Below are 27,684 nucleotides of genomic sequence, written 5' to 3'. Positions count from 1 at the left end.
GTGCTAAAGTTTCAAGAACAACACGATACAGAATTGTTATGAGGTCTGATCTCCACGACTTCATACTCATAACATAAGTGCAACTTCTGCCAATTCTGGGCATGAGGCGGGTTTTATATTGCTTTGCCGAACACACATACACAACACTTGATGCGGTTCACATGAAGAGAGAGCTGGTGTATGCTGATGTGATTCCTTCAAATCTAAGACACTAAAGTATGGGCACGCCCTAAACCAACACAAAGAGACCTTCTTAGCAAATAATATAATATGTGTATTAGGGAGGGTGAGATATAAGCAGCCGCGGGCCGTGGAGGGAGTTACGGTGAGGCAGGGAGGCGGGGAGGGGGAGAAGCAGGGTGGAGCCCTCTCCACCCTGCCCCTTCCCCTCCCCGCCCCCCTGCCCCACCGTAACTCCCTCCACGGCCCGCGGCTGCTTATAAGTGTTGCTAACTCTTATTCATTTACAGCATGTTAACATACTGTCACCATTCGCTTTTTATGTACTAGTAACTATGCTGGTAATTTTGCTACTGATAATATGTGTACTTGTATTATCTAAGATACTACGTAAATGCAGCACACCATAGGTGACGGAACAGCGGCACAGAATGACTAACACATCCCTGGTGATGCGCCAGTCATCATAAATCTATCCCTATGCTTCTTATCTTGTTAGAGATGAACCGCCATATGTATCATCAAAGTTTTTTGCATTTCCTAAATAGCGAACTTTAAGGAATAAATAGCGATTCTTTACCATTCCTAGTTTGCGATGAGCTATTTGCTAATTACAAATTACCCATTCATTTCCTTCATTTCCATAGGGCGGTTGGACTCACTTTTAGCTCGAACGGCTGAATGGATTTCCACGAAACTTGGCAAAATTGTAGGGACTGGTAGCCCGATGTGCCTTTGCTATGTCTCAAGATATATGCTCCAGTGGTTTTTACGAAAATTAACTTTGAAAAATATATATTGGGCTACATTGGCCTATATATATGTTGGAGCCCAAATGTAGCCCAATGTAGCCCAATGAAGCCCAATGTAGCCCAATGTAGCCCAAAGATGGCCGCCAGAGACGAAAAAAAACAAATGTAGCCCAAATATCAGCCAGATGTAGCCCAACTATAGCCCAGTGACAGAATGACCAATCAGCTTCGCAAACCTCCGTTACGCGAAGCGGAGCGCTGTTACAGATATATATCTTTTTTTGAACGTTAATTTCTCAAAATCCACTGGAGCACATATATTGAGACCTAGCAAAGGCACATCGGGCTACCAGTCCCTAATATTTTACCAAGTTTCGTGCAAATCCATTCAGCCGTTCGATTATTATTATTATTTTATTTTTTTTTGCCCCGCGGGGCCCTTTTAAAACCTCCACATCAAACCTAGGGGGTCAGCGAGGATCTACTATTCCCCCTTATGGTCATTTGCCCCTTCGCTTTCGCCTCCTCTTGTCTCTCGATCCTACCGAGAGACAAGATGGCGGCCACTACGGACTGTTTGGAATGTTGACAGACGCCGGAGAACCAATCAGCTTCGCTTCACAAAGCTCCGTTGCGCGAAAAGTACGCGTCCTGGAGCGCTGCCCGGTCCGCTGTTACAGATATATATCTTTTTTAAACGTTAATTTCTCAAAATCCACTGGAGCACATATATTGAGACCTACAAAAGGCACATCGGGCTACCAGTCTCTACAATTTTGCCAAGTTTCGTGCAAATCCATTCAGCCGTTCGGGCTAAAAGTGAGGCCAACCGCCCTATGGAAAACTCAATGTTAAAAACACGTTTTGGGACCCCCCTTTTTTTCTCGGCCCCCCCTTGACGAACCCCCCCCCCCCAAATTTTCAAGGGCTGCTCAGAAACAACATGTGCCATTTTCCTGAAAATTTCAGCCAATTCCGTCCACAAACGCCAAAGTTATTAGACATAGAATTTTCAAAAATCCCATAGAGAAAAAATCCTAACTATATATACCTACTGGCGACCGCCAGTAGGTAATATATACATATATATGACATGGCGAACGAGAGGTTCCACAAATAAAATTTGTGCTAAATATACCTGGTTAGGTCCGGTTCGTTTCTTGTTTCCAGTTTCTTGGTGCAGTTACGAAGTTCTTGGCATATATATATATATATATATATATATTCACAAAATCGCTTCAGTGTACAACACAGTACAACTTTAAATTGGGACTCAAAATGAAGCTGAGGTCTAAATTAACACCTAACCAAAGGGAAAAAGGTTCACAGACTAGTGGGGAGCGCACTTTCCCAAAACGCTACAGATTCCCACTCTTGAGACCGAATACAAATATTCAGTTTGATTGATTGTACAAATGTACGACAATCAATTAACAAACAAAAATCACTAACCCGATGGATTATCAAGAGATAAAAACACATGCTAGTCTACATTTGAGGTGCCCACCTACACTGGAAAATTGCTTTTTTACTGACTGCAGTCTAGCACGTTGTGAATTGTTACTCAAGATGGTGGTCAGTAATAGCACATCAGGACCCTCCTCACAAAATGGCTTCAGTGAAAAACATGGTGCAACTTTAAATTGGTACACAATTCTTTAATTATAGCATTTAGACCTGTCATGATAGTCGTCGTTTCTTCCTGCAGATTCTCAAAGTTGCATATATATATATATATTTCTTTATTTTTTTCCCACAAATCCTCTTGGAAATGAAAACACACTCGCAGGATTGCAAGCTTCCCGATCTTGTTTTCATTTTCAAAAGACTCCGACCGACGCGTTTCGTTATAACTGATAACTGGTTCACGGTTAGTATCGCATACATTCAAAAACAACCAATAACAGCAAATTCTGAGCAACATGTGACTCGTGATGCGACCAGGGCTTAGTGCAGTGTATTATGGGCATTGTAGTTAACGTTAATTGTGTTATCGATATCTTACTCATTTATGTCAATTTCTGTTGTTGATATAACCTTCCGTACTTAATTCAACAACAACAACACAATCCAGGGAAACACAAGTTAACTTTATTTGGAATAAAAATCTTTTAGATAATCTTAATATAGGGACAAAAATAGAGGATTAATTTAGCTCACTGGAGGGCTTGATCCGACATATATATATATACATATATATATATAGAGGCGCCTAAATATGACGCGGCATTAGTGGGAAAAGTTAATGTCTCGCATAACCCTAATGTAAATAATCTAATAATGAAGATTGTGGTTAAATTAAGTACGGAAGGTTAAGAGGCCAAAATTTTAACGCATTCTATAATGGGAGTGTGAGTATGGAAATCCCTGAATTATAACATCAGAATCATTTAAAGAGACAAAATCCTGAATTAGTTGTGCCTGTGCGGGGAGGAATAAAGTTTGAATAAGTTAAATATTAACCAAAAAGTGGTTAAAAAAATAGGGTTACAGATATATTTTTTAATTAAATGTACAGGTTGAATAATTAATCAGTAATTAACACAAAATACATTAAAAAATATCAACAACAGAAATTGACATAAATGAGTAAGATAACGATAACATAATTAACGTTAACTACAATACCCATAATACACTGCACTAAACCCTGGTCGCATCACGAGTCACATGTTGCTCAAAATTAGTTTTTATTGGTTGTTTTTTAATGTATGCCATACTAACCGTGAACAAGTTATCAGTGATAACGAAACACGCTGGTTGTTCTTTTTCAACCTGGGTGTCTTTTGAAAATTAAAACAAGATCGGGAAACTTACAATCCTGCGAGTGCGTTTTCATTTCCGAGAAGATTTGTGGATTATATTATGGTGCGGCTCTGCCGAGGAAATCTGCACCGAGAGAGAAGCGCCACCGGTCCGGTCCGTGTGTTCTTTGAGCCAATATTTCTTTTTATTATAAGCAATTGTATTGTTTTGACAATAAAGAACACCAGCAGATCAGCATTGGACACTGAGGATGACAATTCACAGCCCAATACATAAATATTCCATGATTTCTGACCCACTAAGGTCCAAATAGATATAAAAAATGATACACACTGCTTTGACTACCCCATGGCACCCAACCATTTGCCCTATACCCTGAGATGCTTTTTGGGATTATCAACATGTCATAAAATGTGTTCATATTATCAGGGTATTCAGTCAATTTTGAGATTGTGAATAACTAATGTGAAGCACTTGACAGATTTTGACGATCTCAAAGAGCACCTTATAAAATATCACCTATCCTAGCATCTACATTAGGCAGTAGTAGTATTCTGAATTTACAGATGTCTTCACAGAAGATCTCCATCGCTTGGGTGCCCCATCTTGATCTTTGATTTTCTTCTCACTCATGAATAACTATCTACTCGAAAACAGTCACCCATATCCTTATAGACTCAGATTGTTAGCTGTCCTTTTGCAGCGGTTGATTGTGAGATTCCTATTTTTTAAACATAGTCTTAGTATTACGTTGTGGATGCTGTTATTCCTACATGGAAGAATATGAGGTGTGAGTTGGGATCCTTTTTCCTATGTTCACTGAGGCGCTGCCATAATTTGCATATTCATACATCCAAATCTGCCCATTGTTAAGCCATCTTTTTTTGTTTTGTGTTGCTCTCGTGACTCTGTTGACATAGGTACCCGCAATATAAATATGTGATTGTATCGCAGTATTTTTTACCACCTTCCTTTGTCTTACGGTTGTAAAATCATTTGAAACAGAAGTTCTGTTTAATCTGCAATTGCAAGACCTTTATTTCACACACACTTTATTGTATCTTCCTAATAGTTATTTTTGTTTCTTTTTTCCAGTTGGAAATCTATAATCGACCATCTTTTGACACATGAAAAAACAATGTTTAAAGACTTGATGAGTAAGTAGGGCAAAGTTTCAATATGTCTATTTCTCTGATTAGTTTAGTTAAATATTATTTACAAATATCTCAGTAAGTAACTAAATAGATCTAATGTCTATTATCTGTTTAATGTGTGGCATTTCTAATGTGCAAACTTAGTCAAATGTCAGTGTAGCACTTAAAATTGTCCAAAGTAAAAGATAAGGTGAACATGTGATTGGAAGTGTATCTGGTTTCTGAGAGTAAAAATGGACTGCACTGTGATGTAGTGATTTTTAAAAAGGTGTCTTCACCTTTTACCTAAATTGAAGCAGCGTTGGGGCATTTATGATGGATACACAGAAGTCCTCCTAGATCCTGGGTGCATAGATGGAGAAGACATGTTGCCTTGTTTTTCCTTTTTTTGTGCTGTTTATTTATAGTGTCCTGGCTGCGAGGGTGCCCATAGACACCAGATATAGTAGGTTTGTCAGTTAGTCTGCGGTGCAGGTCATGATGACTTTTTGTAGATGATATACTGAGTTTAGAAGAAGGTGTGATCTGGCATGGGGAACAGTGGTGTTTCGTCATGATGGGAGAGATGTGGTCATATTTATTCAGTCACTTGATGCATTGTGCTGCGGTTTGTAGGATGTCTTTAATGGAGGGCCACTGCTGCGTTTGGGAGGTCAAGGAGCAGGGCATTGCCACCCTCCAGATGCCTGAGTGTAATGTAATGTAATGTAAGTATGTACTTATATAGCGCATCTGTCACTCCAGGGAGCATCTTGGCGCTGTAGCCCGTAGCCTAGATGGAATGGCCGGAAAAGTCAGCTCGCACATCAATCTCATCCATACTGATCACCCTGTGTCTAAACCAAAGTCATGCAAACTGTATCTGGGAGGTTGAAAACCCAGGTTTTCAGAGCCTTACGGAAATTGTTCTCAGCGGGAATAAGGCGCAGGTTAAGTGGAAGTTTATTCCAAGCTTTTGCGCCTAGTGTTGCGAGGGATTTTCCTCCCTTTGTTGACAATCTGAATTTGGGGGTAAGTAGCAGATTCATGTTGGCTGATCTAAGGGTGCGTGTTGGTACATACTGTTTAAACCAGGGGAGGAAATATTTGGGTCTTTGTTGGTGGTATGCTCTGAAGGTAATCACCAAGATCTTAAACAGTATCCGTTTATGGACAGGCAGCCAGTGTAGGGCCCTGAGTGCAGCCGAGGCAGATGACCTCCTCGGCCAATTTAGGACCAGGCGGGCAGCAGCATTTTGGACAACCTGCAACCTATGCAGGACAGATCGATTTGATCCTGCATATAAACTGTTGCAGTAGTCCAAGCGTGATGTTATAAGCGCTACTGTCACCGTCTTCCTGGCTGTCAAAGGGAGGAAATCAAAGAACTTTCTGAGTCCTCTAATGATGTTAAAACAGGACCCTGCCACTGGCCCTGCCTGCTGTTTGAAAGATAGGGCTCTATCAAACCTGATCCCTAGGTTGCGGGCCGTATCGATAGTATCAGGGGGAATCTCCGCGTCCAGTGGCCACCATAGACTAGGGGAGAAAGGGTTTTGGGGTCCGAACGGTATAATTTCGGTCTTCCCGGTGTTACATTTTAGGTGGTTTTCACGCATCCAAATAAAGGTTGCGGTGAGGCAGTCTTTTAGATTTTCCTCTGCCTTTCCATTTTCCCTGTCTAATACCAGAATGAGCTGAGTATCATCAGCATATGATATAGTGCTGATGTTAAAGGATGAGATCAGCTCAATCAAGGGGGTCATGTATAAATTAAACAGTACCGGGCTCAGGCTAGAGCCTTGAGGTACCCCTGTTTGTGTGATTTTTTCTTCGGAGCAATATTCTCCCAACACCGTGACCTGTCTACGGTGGTCAAGGAAATTCTTTAACCAGTCCAGCACAGTGCCCGCTATCCCTGCTGCTACTAGGCGACTGATCAGTATTGAGTGGGACACCGTATCGAAGGCCGCCGATAGATCGAGTAGGATGAGGACGGCCTTCTTCCCCTGATCCATGGCGGTCTTCAGCGTCTCCACAGTGTACAGGAGGGCAGACTCGGTGGAGTGTGAGGCCCTAAACCCAGATTGATTAGGGTGCAGAATGTCCTCGTCCTCCAGGAACTTAGTCAGTTGTTTGTTCGCCACAGTTTCAGTCATTTTAAAAAGCAGCGGAAGCAGGGAAATCGGGCGAAGATTGGAAAGTGTTGAGGGGTCTGGCAAGGGCTTTTTTTGCAGAGGTTTTACCGCCGCCAGTTTCCATTCAGATGGAAGACCGGCAGAGGACAAAGATGAATTTATGATGTTATTTATAGTGGGGTTGACCGTATCTACTAGAGCATGTAGCAGCATGGGGGGGCAAGGATCAAAGGGGGAGCCAGATTTGGTGGACAAGATCAATTGACGTGAGTCTTCTGGACTGACGGGCAGAAAATCACAGAAATGTACTGCTCCAGGGACTATTTTTACATCCTCTACCACCTTAACAACAGGCTGTTCAGGAAAGTCTTTAATGAGGTTTAAAATTTTCTGCTCGAAGAAATCTGCGATTGAATTACATAAAGTAAGGGAGGGAGGGATCTCTGGTAGGAGGAACCTTGGTTTCATAAAATCATTAACTATTTTAAAAATCTCCTTCTGTTTGTTATTTGAGGAATTGATTGCTTTTAAGTAAAATTCTTTTTTGACAATTTTAATCTGTGCGTGGTACTGCCTCCTGGCTTCTTTATAATGGCTAAGATCTTCTTCCCTGTATAGGCGGCGCCATTTCCTCTCCAATATTCTGACCTCTGTATGTTTCTCTTTTAAGGAGAGTGAGAACCAAGGTGCCGATTTTTTATTATGGTGTAGTTTGCTAGGGTTTGTGACCTTGGGTGGTCCACAGATTTCCTTAATCCAATAATTGAAATTTGTGTTGTCTATCTCCGTGACACCAGTCGATATTGGTTTAAGTTCCACAGCTATCCGATGTAGGTCTGGATTATTACTTATTTTCTTCCAGTCATGTTTCATACGGGCATCGACCCTTGGGGGGGCCTTTCTGACCACCTTCCCCTCCACTGAGAGATCAAATGGGATAAACATGTGGTCGGTCCAGGTCAGAAGGCAAGGTGTTTTGACCTTTAAAGATGTTAGATTTGTACATACGCAGTCCAATAAATGTCCTGCCTTGTGGGTAGGGTCCCGTGTCAGCAGGGTCAGCCCTAATACCTCTATTAAATCTTTGAAACAGCACGCATTTGAATCTGAATCAGAATCGAGATGAAGATTTAAGTCGCCCAACAATGTGAAATTTGCGAATTTGAGGGCGAGATTACTGATTACTTCCGCCAAACTGTCGAGGAAATGTTTCTGTTGACCAGGTGGCCGATATATCAATGCTCCAGAGAAAGTAATAGTATTGTATATATGGAGATTGAAACCCAGACTTTCCGCCCCCCTAATATCTGGGAGTTCAAATGAAGTACATTTGATCGAGTCGCGATGGATAATGGCGAGCCCCCCCCGCGTTGTTTCTGCCTATCCAATCGCTGGATGTGATACCCTTGCGGCAAGGCTGAGACAACATCGGGAGTGCACCAGGCTTTAAGCCACGTCTCTGTGACAAACAAGCAGTCTAGATCGTTTTCAGCAATTAGATCATGGACATGTGCTCCATTTTTGCACATTGACCTTGCGTTTATAAGACCTCCTCGAAAGGTAGTGAGGCCGTTGGGCATTACGATGTGTTTCTCAGGGATTAGCTCTACTCTGCAGTGTTTAAAGCATGCTGGCCCCCGCCAGGTGTCTGCTTGTAATATATTATGGCAGTGGCTATCCTGGGTATGTAACGAGTATATGTCATCTCTGGGGAGGTGTATATTGAGACTAGGGTGGCGAAGGGGGGTGGCCCTGGGCCCGACCGCGGCACAGACGGGCACAGATGGGCTTACCTCTGGCGCACCTCCGGCGCGCCATCGGTGCGCCCGCTGCGCGCGTCCACTGCGCGTTAGCCCCATATGAGCTTTAAATAGGAGGCTCCTGATGGTCCTAGTGCAACCACTAGACCGTCACCTCTCTAAGATGGCCCCCGGAAGTGAGGGTGATGGACTCCCTCTGTACCGCGCTAGTCCACTCCCTCCACAACAAACAGCACAAGCTGCGGTGGAACGGGGAGATGAGCGGTGTCCTTAACACAATAGGTACAGTTTTGCTAATGTGCCCAACAATTAAAAGCTTATACTGTGCAAATTGTAATCATTTACTAACAGTACATACGGCGATTTTAAAAATGCGATAATTCAAGTAGGAACAATAGCGTGCTCAGGTAATTCTAGCAGCGTGTCAGCATGTCAGGGTTTCTATGCAAGTGAGTGCTTCAGCGCGGCGATTTCCCCCGCCCTAAATAGGAGGCTCCTGATGGTCCTAGTGCAACCACTAGAGAGTGCAACCACTAGAGAGCTTGACCATCAATTGTGAATTTGATTTCTGGGAGGACTAGGTTCACGTTCATTAGTAGAGAGAGCAAGTACCAGGCCATCTTTACTTTCTTGGCACCTGATGAAAAGACCTGATGTCTTTTAAATAGTAAGCAATGGCTGTATAAGAAGTATTGGCCTTTGAACATGTATGCATTGATTATGCAATTGTTAGAAATGTGGTACTTGACAGGTGCGTCTCTCCTGGGATGGGGCGGCCATCTCGGAGAGGTGGAGATCAAGGGACACAGGTCTCCCACGAAGTCGAGGCTCCATATCAATTTGTTGGAGCTTTAGGCGATTCGGCTAGCATTGAAAGCAGTTCTTCCCTTTGTCAAGGGGAAGTTAGTGCAAGTGTTTATGGACAACAGCACCACTGTGTGGTACTTCAGCAAGCAGGGCGGGATGAGATCGTAAACCCTTTGTCAAGAGGCCCTGCATCTCTGGACATGGCTGGAGCAGCCGGCATAACCCTGGTGGCAGGTTCTCTGAATGCCAGGGCAGACTAACTTAACAGTTGATGACTAGTGGATCACAAATGGCGTCTCCAGTTGGAGGTGGTGTAAGGTCTCTTTCCAAAGTGGGGATAGCCTTGGTTAGATATGTTTGCCTCTGAATAGAAAGCGCAATGTCGGCAGTTTTGTCAACTGGAGTTTCGGAGGCGGGTATCGCTCAGCGCAAGGGCACTAAAATAGATGACGGAAACGTGACTAAGCGGCCATATTGGTGGGAGATAAAAGTGATTTTAAGCTAAGTGAATAGTGCGCAGTGAGGGTGACTAAAACATGAAACATTACATTTCAAATGACAATTAATGAAAGAAGAATAACTTGGCAAGGAGGAATAGTCACATTGTATGCATCTGGGAAGCCCTGATCAGAGCGTTTCAGTTCAAATGTGAGTCAGACTTTAAATGAGGGCAGTCCAATCCTCTTGAAGATTTAGTCCAGAGTTTAGGCTGTCCATTTTCAATATCCATTTAAGCTCTTCCTTGTTGAGCATTCGAGTCAGGTCACCACCTCTTGGTGGAATGATAACTTGGGTGATTACAGTCCAACGAATTTCATTCTCTGAGCAGAAAATCAAGCTACGAATATCCCAACATCGGAGCCGGATCCGGTGTGGTACATCAAATGCTTCCCTAGTCGAACATTTTTCCAACAAAGGGCACACAGAGAATGAAATTCGTTGGACTGTAATCACCCAAGTTGTCATTCCACCAAGAGGTGGTGACCTGACTCGAATGCTCAACAAGGAAGAGCTTAAATGGATATTGAAAACGGATAGCCTAAACTCTGGACTAAATCTTCAAGAGGATTGGACTGCCCTCATTTAAAGTCTGACTCACATTTGAACTGAAACGCTCTGATCAGGGCTTCCCAGATGCATACAATGTGACTATTCCTCCATGCCAAGTTATTCTTGTTTCATTAATTGTCATTTGAAATGTAATGTTTCATGTTTTAGTCACCCTCACTGCGCACTATTCACTTAGCTAAAATCACTTTTATCTCCCACCAATATGGCCGCTTAGGCACGTGTCCGTCATCTATTTTAGTGCCCTTGCACAGTCCTGGGACCACTACCCAATCAGAACCCTCCCGCCCCCTTTTTATCTTCACCGCCTCCTTCCCCACGAGGAAGCCAGGAAACAGACCGAACTACCGACTGACCCGGTAAGTCCTAACAGCCCTTGGGCTACTAACTCCAGCTATCCTCTCCCCGTGTGAATCTCCTAACGGCCCGTTTTTACCTGCAGGTAGACTCCTGGTACCGCCGGATTACACTATTGTAACGCGGTTCTAACTCATCATGACCGATTGTGGTAAGAACCCTCACTCGCCGACCGAAACCACTTAGTCCGCGACGTGGTCTTTCAATTAATAATGCCCTCCCTTATTTATTGCAGGGCTATTCCACCTTCACTAGGCCACCAATCAATTGCCTGCACCGACCGGTCCTACTACCCCGGTAAGCCCCCCAGCTCCCCTGAGCATCCACCTCCGCGCCTTGGATTCCCGCACTCGCCGCATTATCGCATAAGTGCACAATAAGCTTGAACCTATTCAGCTACGGACTTTACCGTAATCCGGTCTGGCTGCCCCGCATTCAACCACTATGGGCACAATTCTATGCACAACCTTCGGCCACTGCGATAGTCTTTGCGCCGATTCTGCACCCTACTGCGCCGCCCACATTACCGGCACAACTGAGGGAATTATTCCCACTTTTTTATCACACGGTCCCGGGTATATTTATAGAAATGATTAGCGGGCTCTACCCCCGCAGACATGTCCCATGGCACAAATCGTGGCGGCTCTCACAACTTTACCTTCTTGTGTATATATAACTTAATTAGGCTCACTTTTCACCTAAAGTCACCTGATAAATTATGTAACTAATTCTATGATTATGTTTCTAAAATGTATATATACCTTTTCTCTTACTCCCTTCTTTAGGCATTTAGAGGCTTAAAAACGTTAAGGCATTTATTAAATGTCCTGATGATGGTCCCCATGATTAAGTAGTGGGACCGAAACGCCGTCGACCTGTCTTGCACCTTATACAAAACTTGATTTATATGTGATGTATATGTAATGGTGCTTTTTTGATATCTCTGTACACTTGAATCTTTAACAGAAAACGTTACTTTTGCCTTAAAAAGCCCTTTCCCTGTTCTCTGTCAACCTTCTGTATTTGATCTGATAGTGTCTGGGTACAGGCTTGTGCCCCACACTGGTGATTTGTTGAAGGTATTCCTTCTGTATGAATTAACTTTTCATTGAGTAAATTTGAAGACCTCTGTCCGGCTGGATATGTCGCTCCAAATATAGATTTGATTCTGTCTATATTTATTGTTTCGCATATAACTTGTATGCATGGGACCGTTGTTATTCTAAAAAGTATGCTCCCCGAGGTCCTATGCTGACTGAATTGGGGTCCCTTGTTGTTCCTAACACACAAGTAATTCTTGTGGCTCCAGACTGGGAACGCAGAGTCTGGTTTCTAGAGCTGCTTCAAATGAGCATCACTCCTCCGATCAGGCTACCTCTATGGGAGGATCTTCCGTTGCAGCAGCAGGGGAGGGTCCTTCACCAGAACCAGTCAACTGTCCGTCTCCTTGCGTGGAGATTGAGCGGCGACAGTTGATAGCTTTTGACCTTCAACCCGAAGTATGTGATATTATTTTGGTGACTTGGTGGCCCTCCACTAAGACTTATTCTTAACCTTAGCAAGCAGGACTCTGCTTTGGGTACTCTTAAGGGTTATCTCTCTGCTCTGTCCACTTTCTTGCTCTGCCAGACCAAATCTCTTTATTCATGTCCCCTATTGTAATTAGGTTCTTAAAAGGGCTTGTACATATGTTGCCACCAACACCCTTTATCATGCCGCAGTTGGGCCTTAATTTGGTTCTCACATACCTTAAATGTGCTCTCTTCGAACCATTGCACAATTGTCCACTCCAGCTGCTTCCCATCAAGACAGCCTTTCTTGTGGCAATAACATCTGTTATTGAATTGTAGGCTTTATCATGCAAGCCTCCCTACTTGATGACATTTGTGGATAAGGTGGTGCTTCGCACCTGTGCCTCATTTTTACCAAAAGTGGTGACCCCATTACATCTGGGTCAAACAGTCACCCAGACCACATTTTTTGCTCCCTCCCATAACTCTAGGGAAGAGGAGCATCCCCACCGCCTGGACCCAAAAAAGATTGTTGTTCAACTATGACCGTACAAAAGAGTTCCAGGTGGATGACCAACTCTTTGTGGGATACGTGGGAGCTAAAAAAAATGTTTGGCAGTGCAGAAACGGACCATTTTGTGCTGGGTTGTTATCTGCAATAAATTTGCTATGCCCTGGCTAGTTAGCAGCCTACTGAGGGATGGCGGGCCCATTCTATCAGGGGAAAAGCTGCAACCACAGCGTTGGCTCGGGTGGCCAGTACTGGACATCTGCCAGGTAGCAACGTGGGCGTCCCTGCACACGTTTGGCATGCAGTACTGCCTGGACGGTCAGGTCCACTGGGACAGGCATTTCGTCCGTTTGGTTCTGCACAACTTTTTAGTGTAGAAAATCTGTCTGCAGCCCACCGCTAGAATGGTATGGCTTGGGTATATATTTAGAGGTGTGGGGAGAAGATGTGCCCTAACGGCTAGGGCGGTCGAACCGGTTTCGAGTCTCGGCAGGAATGCTCAACATCCTGTGATTCTGGGCAAATCACTTAATCTCCCTGTTCCTTACAAAAATGAATGTGTCCGTCTGTAATGCAACTGGTGCACATGTAAAGTGCTCTGATACCTTCAGGTTTAGTTTGCACTATAACCCCCCCCCTCCAAAAAAAAAGGTAAGGAATCTGCAGCTAGAAGTCTATCAGATGAACAAGTTACTTACCTCCGGTAACACAATATCTGGTAGAAACAATATCTAGCTTAACAGATTTCTTAATAAACCCCCCCATGCCTCCTCGCTATCCGGACTCATTTGATAGGGCTAGGATTGCTCTCTTTTCAGGGTCCTAGTTGTGACGCACACAAGTAAGTTCACTTTATGACTGCACTTCTGGTGTGGAAAAGTGAAAAGTAACTCACGTCTGCGCACTTGAGAGACGCCTATATAGGTTACGCGACGTTGTGCATTTTGAGAAGTTTCAGGCACGCATGAAGATTGGGAGGGGTCCATGGACCCTTTAAACAGCAGCTAGATGTTCTTGGGGAACAATTGGTCTGGTATGAGGATCTTGGAGAAGCCAGTGGACTGGACACATCTCCAGATACCGGTATGTTCTCTCCACCTAGTGTGACTATGGAGGAGGGGGCATCTTATGCTATGGTGGAGAGGAGGGCAGCAGAGATCCTTGGCCTGGAGCTGTGCTCGGCGCAGGTCTGGACTAATCTCTTGACCTAGGTGATTCAGCCTGGGGCTTCCACGTCCGAACCCCTTTTGCTCTTTAATAAAGCACTAATAGATTTCCTTCTAGGCACGTCGTCCAAGCCTAGCACAGGACTCAGGTGAACAGAACAATTGCACGCTGCCATTGCCCTGCACCAGGCGATTAAAGGTTCCCCAGCCAGCACCCCACCCCTGAGAGCTTGGTGGTTCAGGATTTAACGTCCCATGGCACATTCCCTTCCGCTGCTCCACATAGGGAATCCACGAGGTTGGACACACTTGGGAAGAAGATGTTTTATTCTACCTGCCTGGCATTGTGGTCGGTAATTACATTATGCTTATTGGGCCGTTTCTCGCACACCGTTTGGAACCAGTTGCACAAATGCTGCCACAGGTCCCAGGAAGTTACGGATGGGGCAATTACAGCAACATTCACCATCAGGTGTGACTTAGACATAACTGAATCGCTGTGCAGAACAGTTTAGTTGGCAGTGGCATTACGGCGCCACACCTGGCCGAGAACATCTGGCTTCTCGGGTGATGTCCAGGCTAACCTCATGGACATGCCCTTTGAGGGGACTCGTCTTTTTGATGAGAAAGCAGACTCTGCCTTGGAGCACTTAAAGGAAACTCGTGCTACGGCCAGATCCGTAGGTTTCTCGTTTACACCTCGTGGCCAGTCTAGCTTTCGTCCTTTTCGTAACAATGGAAGGGCTTTTCAACCGCATCAGCCACATCCCAGCAACCATCCTGCACAGATTCCCTAAGTTGTGCGAGGATGTGGATGCGGTTCATTCCGACCTCGTAATGGTAGCCAGAAGTCTTCTGTCACCCAGCCCTCGGCAGCTGCAGCCTCCAAGCAGTCCTAGTTTGGTTCTGCAAGGACATGTTATTCCAGTCGGAGGGAGAATTCAACACCATCTCCTCCACTGGAGGGCCATAGCATTGGACAATGGGTCTTGCAGATCATTCAGGAACTCTATTCTCTTCCTTTTCTTTCTTTTTCTCCTCCTTTACAGCCAGCACAAGAACGGCTAGTGGAACATCAACTAGTATTACTCCAAGAGGAAGTTACAGCTCTCTTGACCAAGGAAGCTATAGAAAAGTTTCAGATTTCAGAAGTAGGCGTGGTTGTTACTCCCGCTACTTTCTGATACCGAAAAAGAATAAATGTTTGTGGCCCATTTTGGACCTTTGGACCGTCAATCTCTTCCTCAAAAAGGAGAAATTCAAGATGATCACGTTGGCTCTGGTCTTGTCTGCCATAGACCATGGAGATTGGCTTCTAGCGTTGGACTTGCAGGATGCCTATTTTCACATCCCTATCTTCCCTGCCCACAGGTGTTACATGTGGTTCAAGGTACGCCATTAGCAATTTTAGTTCACCATTCTTCTAATTGGTCTTGCCAGTTCCCCTTAGGTATTCACCAGGGTTTTCAAACGCGTCAGCCATATCCCAGCCACCGTCCTGCGCAGACTCCCCAAGTTGTGCAAGGACGTGGACGTGGTTCATTCTGACCTTGGAATGGTAGCCAGAAGTCCTTGGATTCAGGTCAAGTACAAATGCAAGTTCAATCCTCACCGCTGGCCACCAATGTTCGAAATGGGGCTCTCTAGTTTGCAGTGGTGTACACCCTGTCCAAGTAGGGACCCTCTAGTCAGGGTAAGGGGATTACACACCTAGAGTGAATGCACAAACAGCCCCTGTTAGTCTAATCCCAGAGAGTGACTACACAAGTAGGTAGAGGATGGTTAAACAAATAAATGCCCACTTTCTGAAAGTGGCATTTTCAAACTCACAGTTTACAAACCACCGTTACTAAAAGGGGTGTAGTTAAATTATGAGTAAAGAAAGTCCAAACCTCTAGCTGTTCCCAATTGAAAGTTACACTTGTAAAATGTTACAAGGCAGCTCCAGTGATAGCCTATGGGAGAGCTTGTCCCTGCAGTAGTGAAAAATTATATACTTAGTATTTCCCTATCAGTACATCCAAAACACACCCGTACATGTCCTACCTTTAACATGCACTGCACCCTGCCCATGGGGGTACCTTGGGCCTTCCTTAGGGGTGACTTACATGTAAGAAAAGGGACGGTTAGGGCCTGGCAAGTGGGTGCCAGGTCGACATGGCAGTTAACATTTGTACGTGCAGACACTGCAGTGGCAAGTCGCATTTGTAAGGCTATTTGTGTGGGTGGCACAATCAGTGCTGCAGGCCAACTAGTAGCATTTGCTCTACAGGCCCTGGGCACACACAGTGCACTTTCCTAGGGACTTACCAGTAAATCAAATATGCCAGTCAATGATAACCAATCAGAATCACAATTTAGACAGAGCGAATATTCACTTTAGCACTGATCAGCAGTGGTAAAGTGCCCAGAGTACTAAATCCAGAACACAAACAGGTCAGAAATAATAGGAAGAAGGAAGCAACACGTTTGGGGATAACCCTGCAAAAAGGGCTGGGTCCAGCAGGAATGATAAATACTGTATGTTTGTATATTTACCATTTGTTTTTACCTGCCCAGGGATGTGGAGATAACTGCCAAAATAAGCTTCCAACCCATCAGAAAAGCATGTGTTCAAGATCGAAGGCAAAAAAGGCAATTCAGAATATTAGCAAGAGAGCCACACAACAACCGTCATATTGAGTTTTTTTATGCATGGGGAAAGCCTATTTTGGGGGATTTACTTTTGTACTGCACAAACACTATAGAAAAAAGTGATATCAGGACAAACTAACCCAGAGTGAGAGATTGGTAATCACTGAGAAGATCATGAAGCAGCTTCAGTAGAGCAGATCTACAACAAAAGCTGAAAGAGCGAAGGTACCCTGAACACAAGAGGCCATTGGCATATATCCATTACTTCCAAATCCCCTAAAACAGAAGCACGGTGTGGGCGGGTAAGAGGTTGGGTTTGATTATTTAAGTTAACCTGTTTGAGTTTGGAAAGGCAGGTTTAGTAGCAGTGAGAAGTAGAGAGGGGGTGAGAAAGTAAAATGGTAACTGAGCAAGAAATAAGAAAAAACAAAAAAAGGGCAAACCTCCAAGGAAGAGGGAAGGAAATTGAATGGAGCATTAGAGAGAAAGAGATTGCGGGGGGATGGGGGGGATTGACGAATGAGAACGAAATTGTAAGAGAGACACGGGCAGAGTAAGATCACTTTCAATCTGGCGAGAACAAAAGGATTCATGACTGAGAATTAAAACGTGAATATAAGGAAGGAGCACAAGGAATGCGAGAGAGAGAGCAAAAGTGAGAACAAGAGAGTGGCAGAAAGAAAGTAGGTAAATGTGGGAAAGTTGTGAAGAAGCCTTTATAAAGTATCTAAATCTGAGTAATGTATTGGATGGAATGTCTTCATAATTCATTCCAAGCGAGAATCACACATATTTGTCTGTTAGTAGTGGTGCCGTACCCTTGATTTAGATGTTCTTACTTTTTTAAAGCTCTAGTTTGTGGAACAAAAATCTTTGCAGATCAGCCCTGCAGCTCTTCATATATCAAGGTTGGGCGTCTACTGGCAGTGAACTGCTGGTCCAATTTTCTAATCAAAAAAAAGAAAATTGGATCATCCAAATAAGAGTCATCTGACCACCAAGATTCATACATTAAATCCATTAATGGGAAGGTTCTTTTTCACTGCCAGCTGGGAAAATAAGGGTTAACAAATGTCTCTAATTAACTCATATTGTCCATTTTTATCTGCAGTCATCCACATAATTCCACGTGTTTTAGGATGACTCAGCAAGCAAGGCCTAGTCAAACAAGGAGAAAGTTAGGTAGTTGGTGGAGTTCCATACACCTATCTTGGAAGTCTGAAGGAGGCTCTGTCTCCTGTCCCTTGTGCCGTCACCTCACAAACTGTCACCATCAACAAGATCCCTAGTGGACTTACAAACTTTATTGCATACAGTTACAGCTGTAGTTAGGCCACCAGCACATTGGCACAATATTTTTGTACTTCAAAACCTCACCATATTGTAGTTCTTTGTGGAGTGAATCAAGCGGTATATCCTCTGGAAACCTTCTTTATATTTTCATATATGTGGACCATATCTCCAAAACATGTAATCTTGACTAGGTGTCTGAGCGTGTGCCCTCCTAACAGTACCCCTTAAATATTGAGTAGTAGGTGCATGGCATTGCTAAAGGCCACACTCTGAGCACAGTGCCGGCACTTCCAAAGTCCTACCTGCTGGGAGGGAGAGTGCATGTGTTACATGCCCAAAGCCCACAACCTGCACCAGTCAGGTACTGAGGTCAGGTTATTTAGTCAGCCATGCTCGGCAGCCAAAAGTGTTCATGCAGGCTGTATGGTGAGGTTGCTTTGGGGCAGGCACCTTGAGCCTACTGGGTTTGGATGAAGATGATGTTCTTTGGGATTTGAGGACAAGTGACCGTGCAAAGTGTGTGGTTCAACGCCATGTCTCTTTGCCAGTTCACACCCTTTGTATAGTGAGAAAAGCTAATTGCATGCCCACTGGTTTCTAGGAGCCACCCACTTTATGTGTGGCAAAGTTAATGTTAAGTAACGTGTTTAAAAAAATGTTTTTAATCATACTGAGTCTCCTGAAAGCTCATTTTAATATGGTTACAGTCCAAAACCTAAAAACCCTTGAAATGTTTAGTTATTGTGAGCAATGCAACCATAACCCCCAAAATACTGATGTTTTCCTCATAGAAGGTATCAAAGATTACATTAAAAATGGTCTCCCTGATGATATCACATGCACATCACCATTAAAGTGTTCACTGACATCATCGTTGCTACAAGAATTTCATCTTCTATTCACCTCTTTGTTGCAATTCAGATCTTTTCTACATTTAAAAACTGCAACTGAAATGGGAGTGCAGTCTTTTAACAGTAATGGGCACAAAGCTTGGTATTGATAGTGGATAGCTAGAATACCCTTAACAAAGACATTACTTGCTGACACTAGCACTTCATCCTTCCAACTCCATTTACAGGTTAGGCCCTGTGCTGAGACAACTGTCAGTGCAATGTGTCAGCCAGAGTTCACTCAGCACATGGCATTTCAAAACACCAAGCTCTGAGACCAGAACCCACCGGACATGGTCAGCAAACTGTGTGAGAGGTGATCCTGAACGCAGGCTTGGCTAAAATCCATGTGCTGAGCCCAGAACCTGCTGGACACTGCCCTCTTAGCTCAGAACCCACGAGACAAAGTCAGCAAGCTGTGTGAGAAGGGATCCGAAATGCAGGCCTGGCTAACGTCCATGTGCTGAACCCAGACATGCTGGACACAGCCCAAAATGGTGTCCTTTGACCTCTGGGATAAGACCATTTCAGTATCCAGTGATGTCAGTGATGACACAGTTGATGATGTACAATCAAAGGCATATCGTCTCACTCAGCATTATTCGCTGAGAGGAATGAATATTGTTGAAATGTTTCAACTAATCTTGTGCACTGGTAATTACTGTGGGCTGAGTAACAGTCCGCTCTGTTTTTTGCTCACAATGCCGCTACAGACTCAGGGAGCAACCATACAAATCAATCTTTGTTCTGCCCAGCAGGGGACAATCCACCCTAAAGTGCTAGCCTGGTCACCTCTGTATGAAACCACAAGCAACCCTTGACATGTTTCAGCCTTGTTGGACCATCAGTTAGAACAAAAGAAATGAATGGACTGCTAGAATCAATTTCAGGCTTTTGTAACGGAGGAACAGTTCATTCAAGCCATTCGAAGCTGTCTATCAGTGAAATATTTTATCTTTACCACTTGTGTAATGACACAATTGTTATTCTCTTTGTCCTGTATCCTCAACTTGGGGGATAGCCAAATAATGGTTCAGCTTTTCCAGCTAGTAGTTCGTGAGCTACTGGTAGCTTTCCAGCTACCTGTGAGTAGCTCTCCTGTGTGCAGTCCAGCATACTAAATTAGAAATGTATACTTGCTAGAATTAATATGTGCATACTAAAACTTAAAATTGTGTAATTGAGACAAAAATGGGTATTTTTTAAAACCCATAATTTCACAAATATATTTATTAAAAGCTGATATTTGGATGATAAATCATGTAGTTTGGGGAGACTTATTACTAACATGTTATTCCCTTTGTGCTAGGGTACATTGCAGCTGTTGCTGTTATGTATTATATTTGTAGAGGTATTCCAAACTGACTAAGCCTTGTTTACATTATTGCTAGCAATCCTACACTGAGGTGATCATGGCTGGTAATCTTGCATAGGGTGACCACTAATGTACTCTCCTCAAGCGTACAGCACTGATAATTCTGGTAGCTCTGGACAATTTTGTTGCTCTTATTAGTGAAAAGGTTGGATACCCTTAGATTATCCTTGGCAGCCAAGTTCTTCTGGAGGGTCTGAAGCTGTTCCTGTCTTCACTATTCACTAGTGACTAGTGAATAGTATAGAAGCATAATACTGCACACATTGGTCACCATCTCACTGTAATCAATAATAGTGTATAGTATCTTTCACTCAGCTTAGATGAGTTGTCCAGAGGGTGATATGAGTGATATTTTAAATCTATTTACAAAATCCTTGAGCATCTAGATCTCAAGAACTACAAAGGCATCTGAATAGGTTAGTAACCTCTCGAAAGTGTTGTGCCCTCATAATCAACTGGATTTGGATTAACACTGGTAACATTAACATTTTATACAAAATTCACAGAGGATTTGTCACTAGTCACAGTACTACATACAACATTTTCATTTTGTGTACATTAATAAATGTGTCCGCAAAAATTATATAGGGTAAATATTAGCATGCTTTATCAACTACTAGGAAGCATTTGACTCAATCTGACCAAATGGACTCCTCCTACAACTCCTCAAAAGTGGTATGGAGTTATACCTCCTTCTCAGTCTTTAGTTTATGGAATAATTCCTCACAAGTTCATGATTACTCTAACAATATGATAAAACCGCCTATTGTATTAGACCAATGTTTTTCAAGTGAGATATGCTCAGCTGTTTTTAAATTGTCTACTACAGATACTCTAGATATACAATAAAAGCTATTTGCAGCGGTCAGTATTATTTTGAAAATATTATAGTTGAATAAACTATATTGCTGATGTCTTCAGGGTTATGCCTGGTTCTAGACATGTAATAAAGACAGTGGAGCATCTATTTTGGACTTTAGCTAAACTAAAATCAAATTGAACAGAAGATTTTCAGAGACACAACTTGATTGTTGACTGAAGAAGGCAAAATATTTTATTGCACCATTATGTAAACTTTCTTAAACTGGAATAGAACTCTGGTTAGTTCATTCCACATTGTTAATGGTGGCTAAAAAACTGAGTTTCTTCAGATTTAGAAAAGCTGCAATGTCTCCCTCTGTAGATGACTGGTTGATATGTCAACATCAAACAATTCCCATTCAAGGGTAAAATTGCCTTGGGAAATTCTGCTTCATTTGGGGCAAAATCAAATCCTTATAGCTTGTAAATATTCATCTTCTCTAGCTTTCTTAATAAAGTCAATGAGCTAATCTACTAATATACTTCCTCAGAGAGGGCGTGAGAGAGCGAGACAAAGGGAGTTTCTATGACCACCTAATGTCTAAATGAGTACAATATGCACTGGAGGTGTATGACATTTTTTTTATTTTGCTTGAGCTTTCTACAATGGCTAATACACCGATAATGGTTGAACTGGAGGCTAGCAGGTCAAGTTAGAGTGTTACTGTGTTTAGGCCCTGTTTTATTTCTGTACTATTGTTGTATCATATCTATTTTAAAAATTATTTGAGAAAAACATACCTGTATCTCTGACACACCACAAATCCATAAGGGAATGATGTCTCTGGCTATAGTTGCTACCCTTTTTGGAGAAGTATTGTTGCAGGCAAGTAACATTGTCATGGTTATTTCTTGCAATTTCTAGCGAACTAACCTGCCTTTGATTGAAGAAATAAAATGAATAATGTCCATCCCTAAAGTGTGTAGGTATTTAAAAAATCAAACCTTAAGTCAAGTCAAACTTTATTCGGTTTATGACGTGTCAAACCTTAAGCCAGAAAAGAAACATTGTTAACTAACCTATTTTCATGTTTTCCAAAATGACTTTGTTGCAGGTATGCAGAGCAGTTCCTTGAAACTTTTCCCGAGCAATGAGCAGAAAGCCATGCTGTTAAAGCGCCAAGCCTTTGCAGTGTTCAGCGGGGAGCTTGATCAGTATCATCTATTCCTACCATTGATACAAGGTAGAGCATTTTACTATTTTTAGATTGGGCAGGAGGTGTGCTGAGCAGGAGTTGTTATCCTTAGAGAAGTGCTGTTCACATTATTTAATTGAGTACTCTTCTTAATAAGATCGCATGTGCAAGCATAACAACACTAATTTAAAGCACATTGCTTATATGTTCCCAAGTCTAACACATATAAATGATACGGGTACTGGAGTTTATTTTCATAAGGACAGTATTCTTTTTTGGCAGAGGGTAAAACAGCATTCTCTTCCAGGGGATACTCATTAATAGTCATAAGCACTGAATTATCTCCGCCCATGAGCGGGAACCCGGAACACATAACAATATACATATATATGTGTAAATATATCAAAAAGTACATAGTACTAAACTAATTATTCACATATACATGTATAATAACCATAATATGCAGCCTAACATATATACATAGGCTAATAAAGCCAACCTTACACACGTTCTGAAGCATGAAAATATGCTGAATATAAATGCAATAAACAGGCATGAGCCCAAAATGCATTTCATAACCATGAAAAAACTTTTATTTTCATCAAAGAACCTGTTGTAAACAGTTATTAGCCTAAAAGGCTGCATATGAAAAATTGTCTGTGTACAGAAAATCAGACTGGCACCCTGCCTTTAAGGCCCCAGAGAATCTGCACACTTTGCCTTTAAGGCCTCTAGGAGAACTCTGTTCCCATCATGCACCACAGGTGACAGTTAGGTCAGTTCTTTTTTCCGGCTTGTTCTGTGAGGAACCTGGAACTTGAGCTCTGCTCATTTGTAGTATTTTTCTGTCAGAAGTTGGTTTTTTCTTACCTTTTTTTGGCAAAAGATTATTTTGGTGGTGTTTAATATCTTGTTCTGACTAACTGTTGGTGATTTTTTAGTCAGAATGCCACCTTTATTTTACAAATGTCCTTCCTGTGGGAAGAAGATGTCAAAAACGGATCCACACTCTGTTTGTGTGGTGTGTCTTCCAGCTTCTCATAAGGTGGAAGATTGTTATCACTGCCTCAACCTTTCTAGTAGAACTTTAAGAGAAAGGGAGAAAATGAGGTTGCTGGGCCTTCTGGATAGAGAAAACCATGGTGAGAAGAGTTCCAAGGGCTTATTATCATCTGCTAAGCCATCTTCTTATCCTAAACGTCGAAGATCAGCGTCTCCAGAAGGTAGAACTAAGAAAAATCGACTCCAGGGAGCGTCGCCGTCAAAAAAGGTGCGGTCGACGTCGAGATCCAGATCGCCGTCAGCATTGTCGGCGTCGAATAGGGCTCCGTCGACGTCGAGAACTTCGCCGGTGAGGCAAGGTTCAGCGTCTCGACAGTCGCCGTCGAAATCCTTCTCGACGTCGAGACATCTGGTGTCGATTGCTGTAAAGACGACTTCGGGGGCGCCACGTTCGACGTCGAAGACTCGTGAGAAATCAACGTCGAGGGAAGAGAGGCGTCCGACGTCGAAGGATGGTGTGTCGACGTCGAAGGATGGTGTGTCGACGTCGAAGAAAGTGTCGACGTCGAAGGATAGACCGAGGTCGAGAGAAAGACTTACGACGTCGTCGAAGAAGAGGTTGACGTCGAGAGAAAGGACGGCGTCGAGGGATTCGACGTCGAGACCTAAAAAGAGAAGATCAAGGACTCCATCGCGACATAAGTCGATGTCGAAGCTTGCTTTGGGCTCGAAGCATGGAGTGTCTAGGTCTCCCCCACCTGAACACAGGTCGGCGTCGAGACTATCAAGACCGGCCTCTCGGACCTCAATTAGGTCTTTGTCGAGGTCAGAGATCAGTCCAGAACATATGTCTTCTCCGCGAGACCAGCAAGACGACAGGTCTGCGGTGGGGCAAGAGATAGTGCACCAGGACTCTTCTGTGGTGGTTCATTCGGGCTCAACCTCAGGGCAGGTGTCGGATGACAGACAATTGGTGCCCAGACAACGGACTCCATCTGGCTCATTGGTTTCTGAGCACAGTGTAGTTTCCAGAGCCTCCAAGTCTTCAACAGGACTGAATATTGTGCAGGTGTCACCTGAGGCTTCACCTGAGCGTGTAGGGCGGCCTATTAACTTATCACCGAGGTGGTTGGAAAGCCTGAGACATTGGAAGATGCGTCCAGATGCAGGACTGATGGGGATGAGGGCTCCGGTCCCTCAGACGGAGCTGCATAGAAGATCACGCTCGAGGTCCTTAGTGAGAGAGAAATCACGTTCAAGGGAACGAAGGAGGCAGCGATCGGCAACTCCTCAGAGGCGGAGTAGGACTCCTTCACCATCTTCTACGTCATCTAAGTCTTATTTAAGATCTTCATATAGAGACTATTCTCCCACTATTTCATCTACTTCTCCGTCCAGAGTGTCTCCAGTGGATGATTTGGGCACATTTAATGATGTGTTGTGTCGTGGGGCGAATAAGTTCAACATCAAGATGGCAGTTCCCCAAATAGCAACGTCAGTCATCTTTGAAACCCTGCATCACAAGACGACTGGTTGGCCTCTTCTGCCGTTAGTGCCTGGGTTGATAGAGCCAGCAATGAGAACATTCTTAACTCCGGCCACGGTGGGTTCAGGTCCTTCTAGGATTGCAAAGAAGTACAGGGCTCCAGCAGAAGATCCCTTATTTTTACGTTCTGACCCTCCTCCAGATTCACCTATTGTGGCGGCAGTCAGAAAAGCACATTCTGCAGCATCTACCTCTTCTGCTCCACCTGAAAAGGATAGTAAGAGTATGGATTCCTTGGGGAGAAGAATGTGCAACACCTCAGGTTCGGTCATGAGAGTGGCCAGTGCGTCAGCCTTATTGGGCCGCTATGATCGTCTGCTCTGGGACTCAGTGGCTCGTTTTGCAGATAAACTCCCTAAGGAGGATCACACCCTGAAGGCCGTCGGTCTTGAAAAGAAAAAAGAATTTAGACATCGGGGTAATTTTCGTCCCTTTGACAAAAGATCTTTTCAGCAGAGGGGCCAACAGACGAATTGGTCCTCGTAAAATCAAGGCCAGAATCAACAGAGGTCGCAATTCCAACAGCGACGACCTGGAAGAGGCAGAGGCAATGGAAACAGGCAGCAATCATCTGCTACCAAGCAGCCTAAAAAATAATGAACGGATGCTTCTTCCACAACCGTGTGCCACTCCGGTTGGAGGAAGTATTGTGTGGTATCTGGACGAGTGGAAGCAAATCACAAAGGACAGATGGGTGCTGAGTATCATTCAGAGCGGGTACCTTTTGAGATTCAAGAAGCCACCTCCTGTCATACGTCCTCTAAAGATGGTTCAGTGGAATATAAAGCGCTTGCAACAGGAAGCGAACGTCCTTCTGAAGAAGAACGCCATAGAACCAGTACCATATCAACAGAGATGTCAAGGCCTGTAGTCTCGATTTTTTCTCGTAAAGAAAAAAGGTCCAGCTACGGAGTTCAGACCCATTCTGGATTTGAGACGATTGAACAAATTCATTCGGAAGGAGAGATTTCGAATGCTGGCTCTTCATCAGATCTTCCCTCAATTACACCAAAGGGATTGGATGTGCTCCATCGATCTGAAAGATGCTTACTTTCATATTCCGGTATCCAGAAAACATCGCAACTTCCTCAGGTTCCAAGTAGGGGCTCATCATTACCAGTACTCAGTCCTCCCTTTTGGCCTGAGATCAGCTCCCAGAACATTTTCAAAATGTATGGCGGTAGTTGCGGCTTGTCTTCGAAAGAGACGGATTTTCATATATCCGTACTTAGACGACTGGCTTCTGAAGAGTTCATCCCCATCGCTACTAGAAGAGCATCTATCGATATGCCTCCAACTCATGTGCAGGTTGGGTCTGCAAGTCAACTACAAGAAGTCCATAATGAATCCCACCCAGAAGATCCACTACCTGGGTGCTCAACTGGACACAGAAAAAGAAAACGTGTGTCCTTCGGAGGAGAGATGGTCATCTATCAAGGCGAAGTGCGTGCTTCTCCTCCAGTATGCACGTCCGACAGTTCGGCAAGTATCCTCTGTCCTGGGGTCCATGGCATTGTGCATATTCATCGTGCCAAACGCACGTTTGCAGATGCGTCCTCTGCAGCAGTGTCTGGAAGATCAGTGGAAACAGAGGACGGGATGCTGGGAGGATCGAATTCATCTCCAACAGTCGGCAAGAGATTCCATTCGGTGGTGGATGAAGAAGGCACACTTAATGAAGGGAGTTCCTTTTCATCAGGACCCACCAACGCAGACTCTAATCACAGATGCCTCTCTCCAAGGTTGGGGGGCACATATGGGCCCTCTGCAGTTACAAGAGCTATGGTCAGACTTCGAGAAAGGATATCACATCAATCTACTCGAACTCAGAGCGGTCCATCTTGCTTTCAAGTCCCTGGCTCTATCTCTACAGACTCGGTCCCTCCTGGTACAAACAGACAATACAACTACCATGTATTACTTAAACAAGCAGGGGGGACCAGATCCAGGACTCTGTCCATAGAAGCCCAGACCATCTGGCATTGGTTACTTGCACAAGACCTGTCCATAACAGCAGTTCACCTACCAGGGAGTCTCAACTCACAGGCGGACGGCCTCAGCAGAGACTTCGTCGAAGCGCACGACTGGGTTCTCAACAAAGACTTCGCGCACAGCATTTTCCAGGCTTGGGGAACACCAGACATCGATCTGTTCGCAGGCGCGGCAAACACAAAATGCCCCGTCTTCGCGTCCAGGTTCTCCCAGAAAGGGTCTCAAGGGAATGCCCTTTTGATAGACTGGTGTCAAAATTTGCTGTACGCCTTTCCACCGACACCGTTGATACCAGCAGCGATCAACCGGATGTACAAGACCGACTCCAGAATGATACTGATTTGCCCAGAGTGGCCACGCCAGTGGTGGTTCCCAGATCTCCTCCAGTTGTCAATCAGGCCACACAGGAGATTGCCTTGTCGCCCGGATCTTCTGTCCAAACAGGAGGGGCGAGTGTTTCACCCCAATCTGCCCTCCCTGCGCTTGGCAGCATGGCTCCTGAAGTCATCCAGTACGGGCATTTACAGCTGAATCCGGAGTGTATGAACATTCTTAAGGAGGCAAAGCTGCCTTCTACAAGACAATCCTACGGATTTAAGTGAAAACGCTTTTACCTTTGGTGTCAGAGTAAAGGTCTTGACCCTATTCATGGTCAAGAACAGGTGATCTTGCCTTATCTTCTTTACCTTGCTGAGTCTGGTTTGCAGTGTAGTTCTATCAAAGTACATCTTGCTGCAATAACTGCTTATAGAAAATCGCCAACACAGATATCGTTTTTTCGGATGCCTGTGGTGAAGGATTTTCTA

At 43.9% G+C, this 27,684-nt stretch overlaps 1 protein-coding gene across 4 annotated transcripts in view; it reads left to right on the top strand.

Annotated features, from left to right (window-relative positions):
• DOP1B (DOP1 leucine zipper like protein B) overlaps positions 1-27,684 on the top strand; it is a 735,954-nt gene that overhangs the window by 561,424 nt on the left and 146,846 nt on the right. For all 4 annotated transcript variants that reach the window (XM_078656883.1, XM_078656881.1, XM_078656882.1 and 1 more), the window contains exons 31-32: positions 4,794-4,855; positions 22,258-22,386. In XM_078656883.1, the coding sequence (XP_078513009.1) occupies positions 4,794-4,855; positions 22,258-22,386 (191 nt within the window). The remainder of the gene's footprint in view (positions 1-4,793; positions 4,856-22,257; positions 22,387-27,684) is intronic.

The sequence above is a fragment of the Lissotriton helveticus genome, chromosome 8 (genome assembly GCF_964261635.1).
Source record: "Lissotriton helveticus chromosome 8, aLisHel1.1, whole genome shotgun sequence".
Lineage (NCBI taxonomy): Eukaryota > Metazoa > Chordata > Amphibia > Caudata > Salamandridae > Lissotriton > Lissotriton helveticus.
The sequence above is the reverse complement of the archived record's forward strand: the minus strand, read 5'-3'. Positions and strand labels throughout refer to the sequence as shown.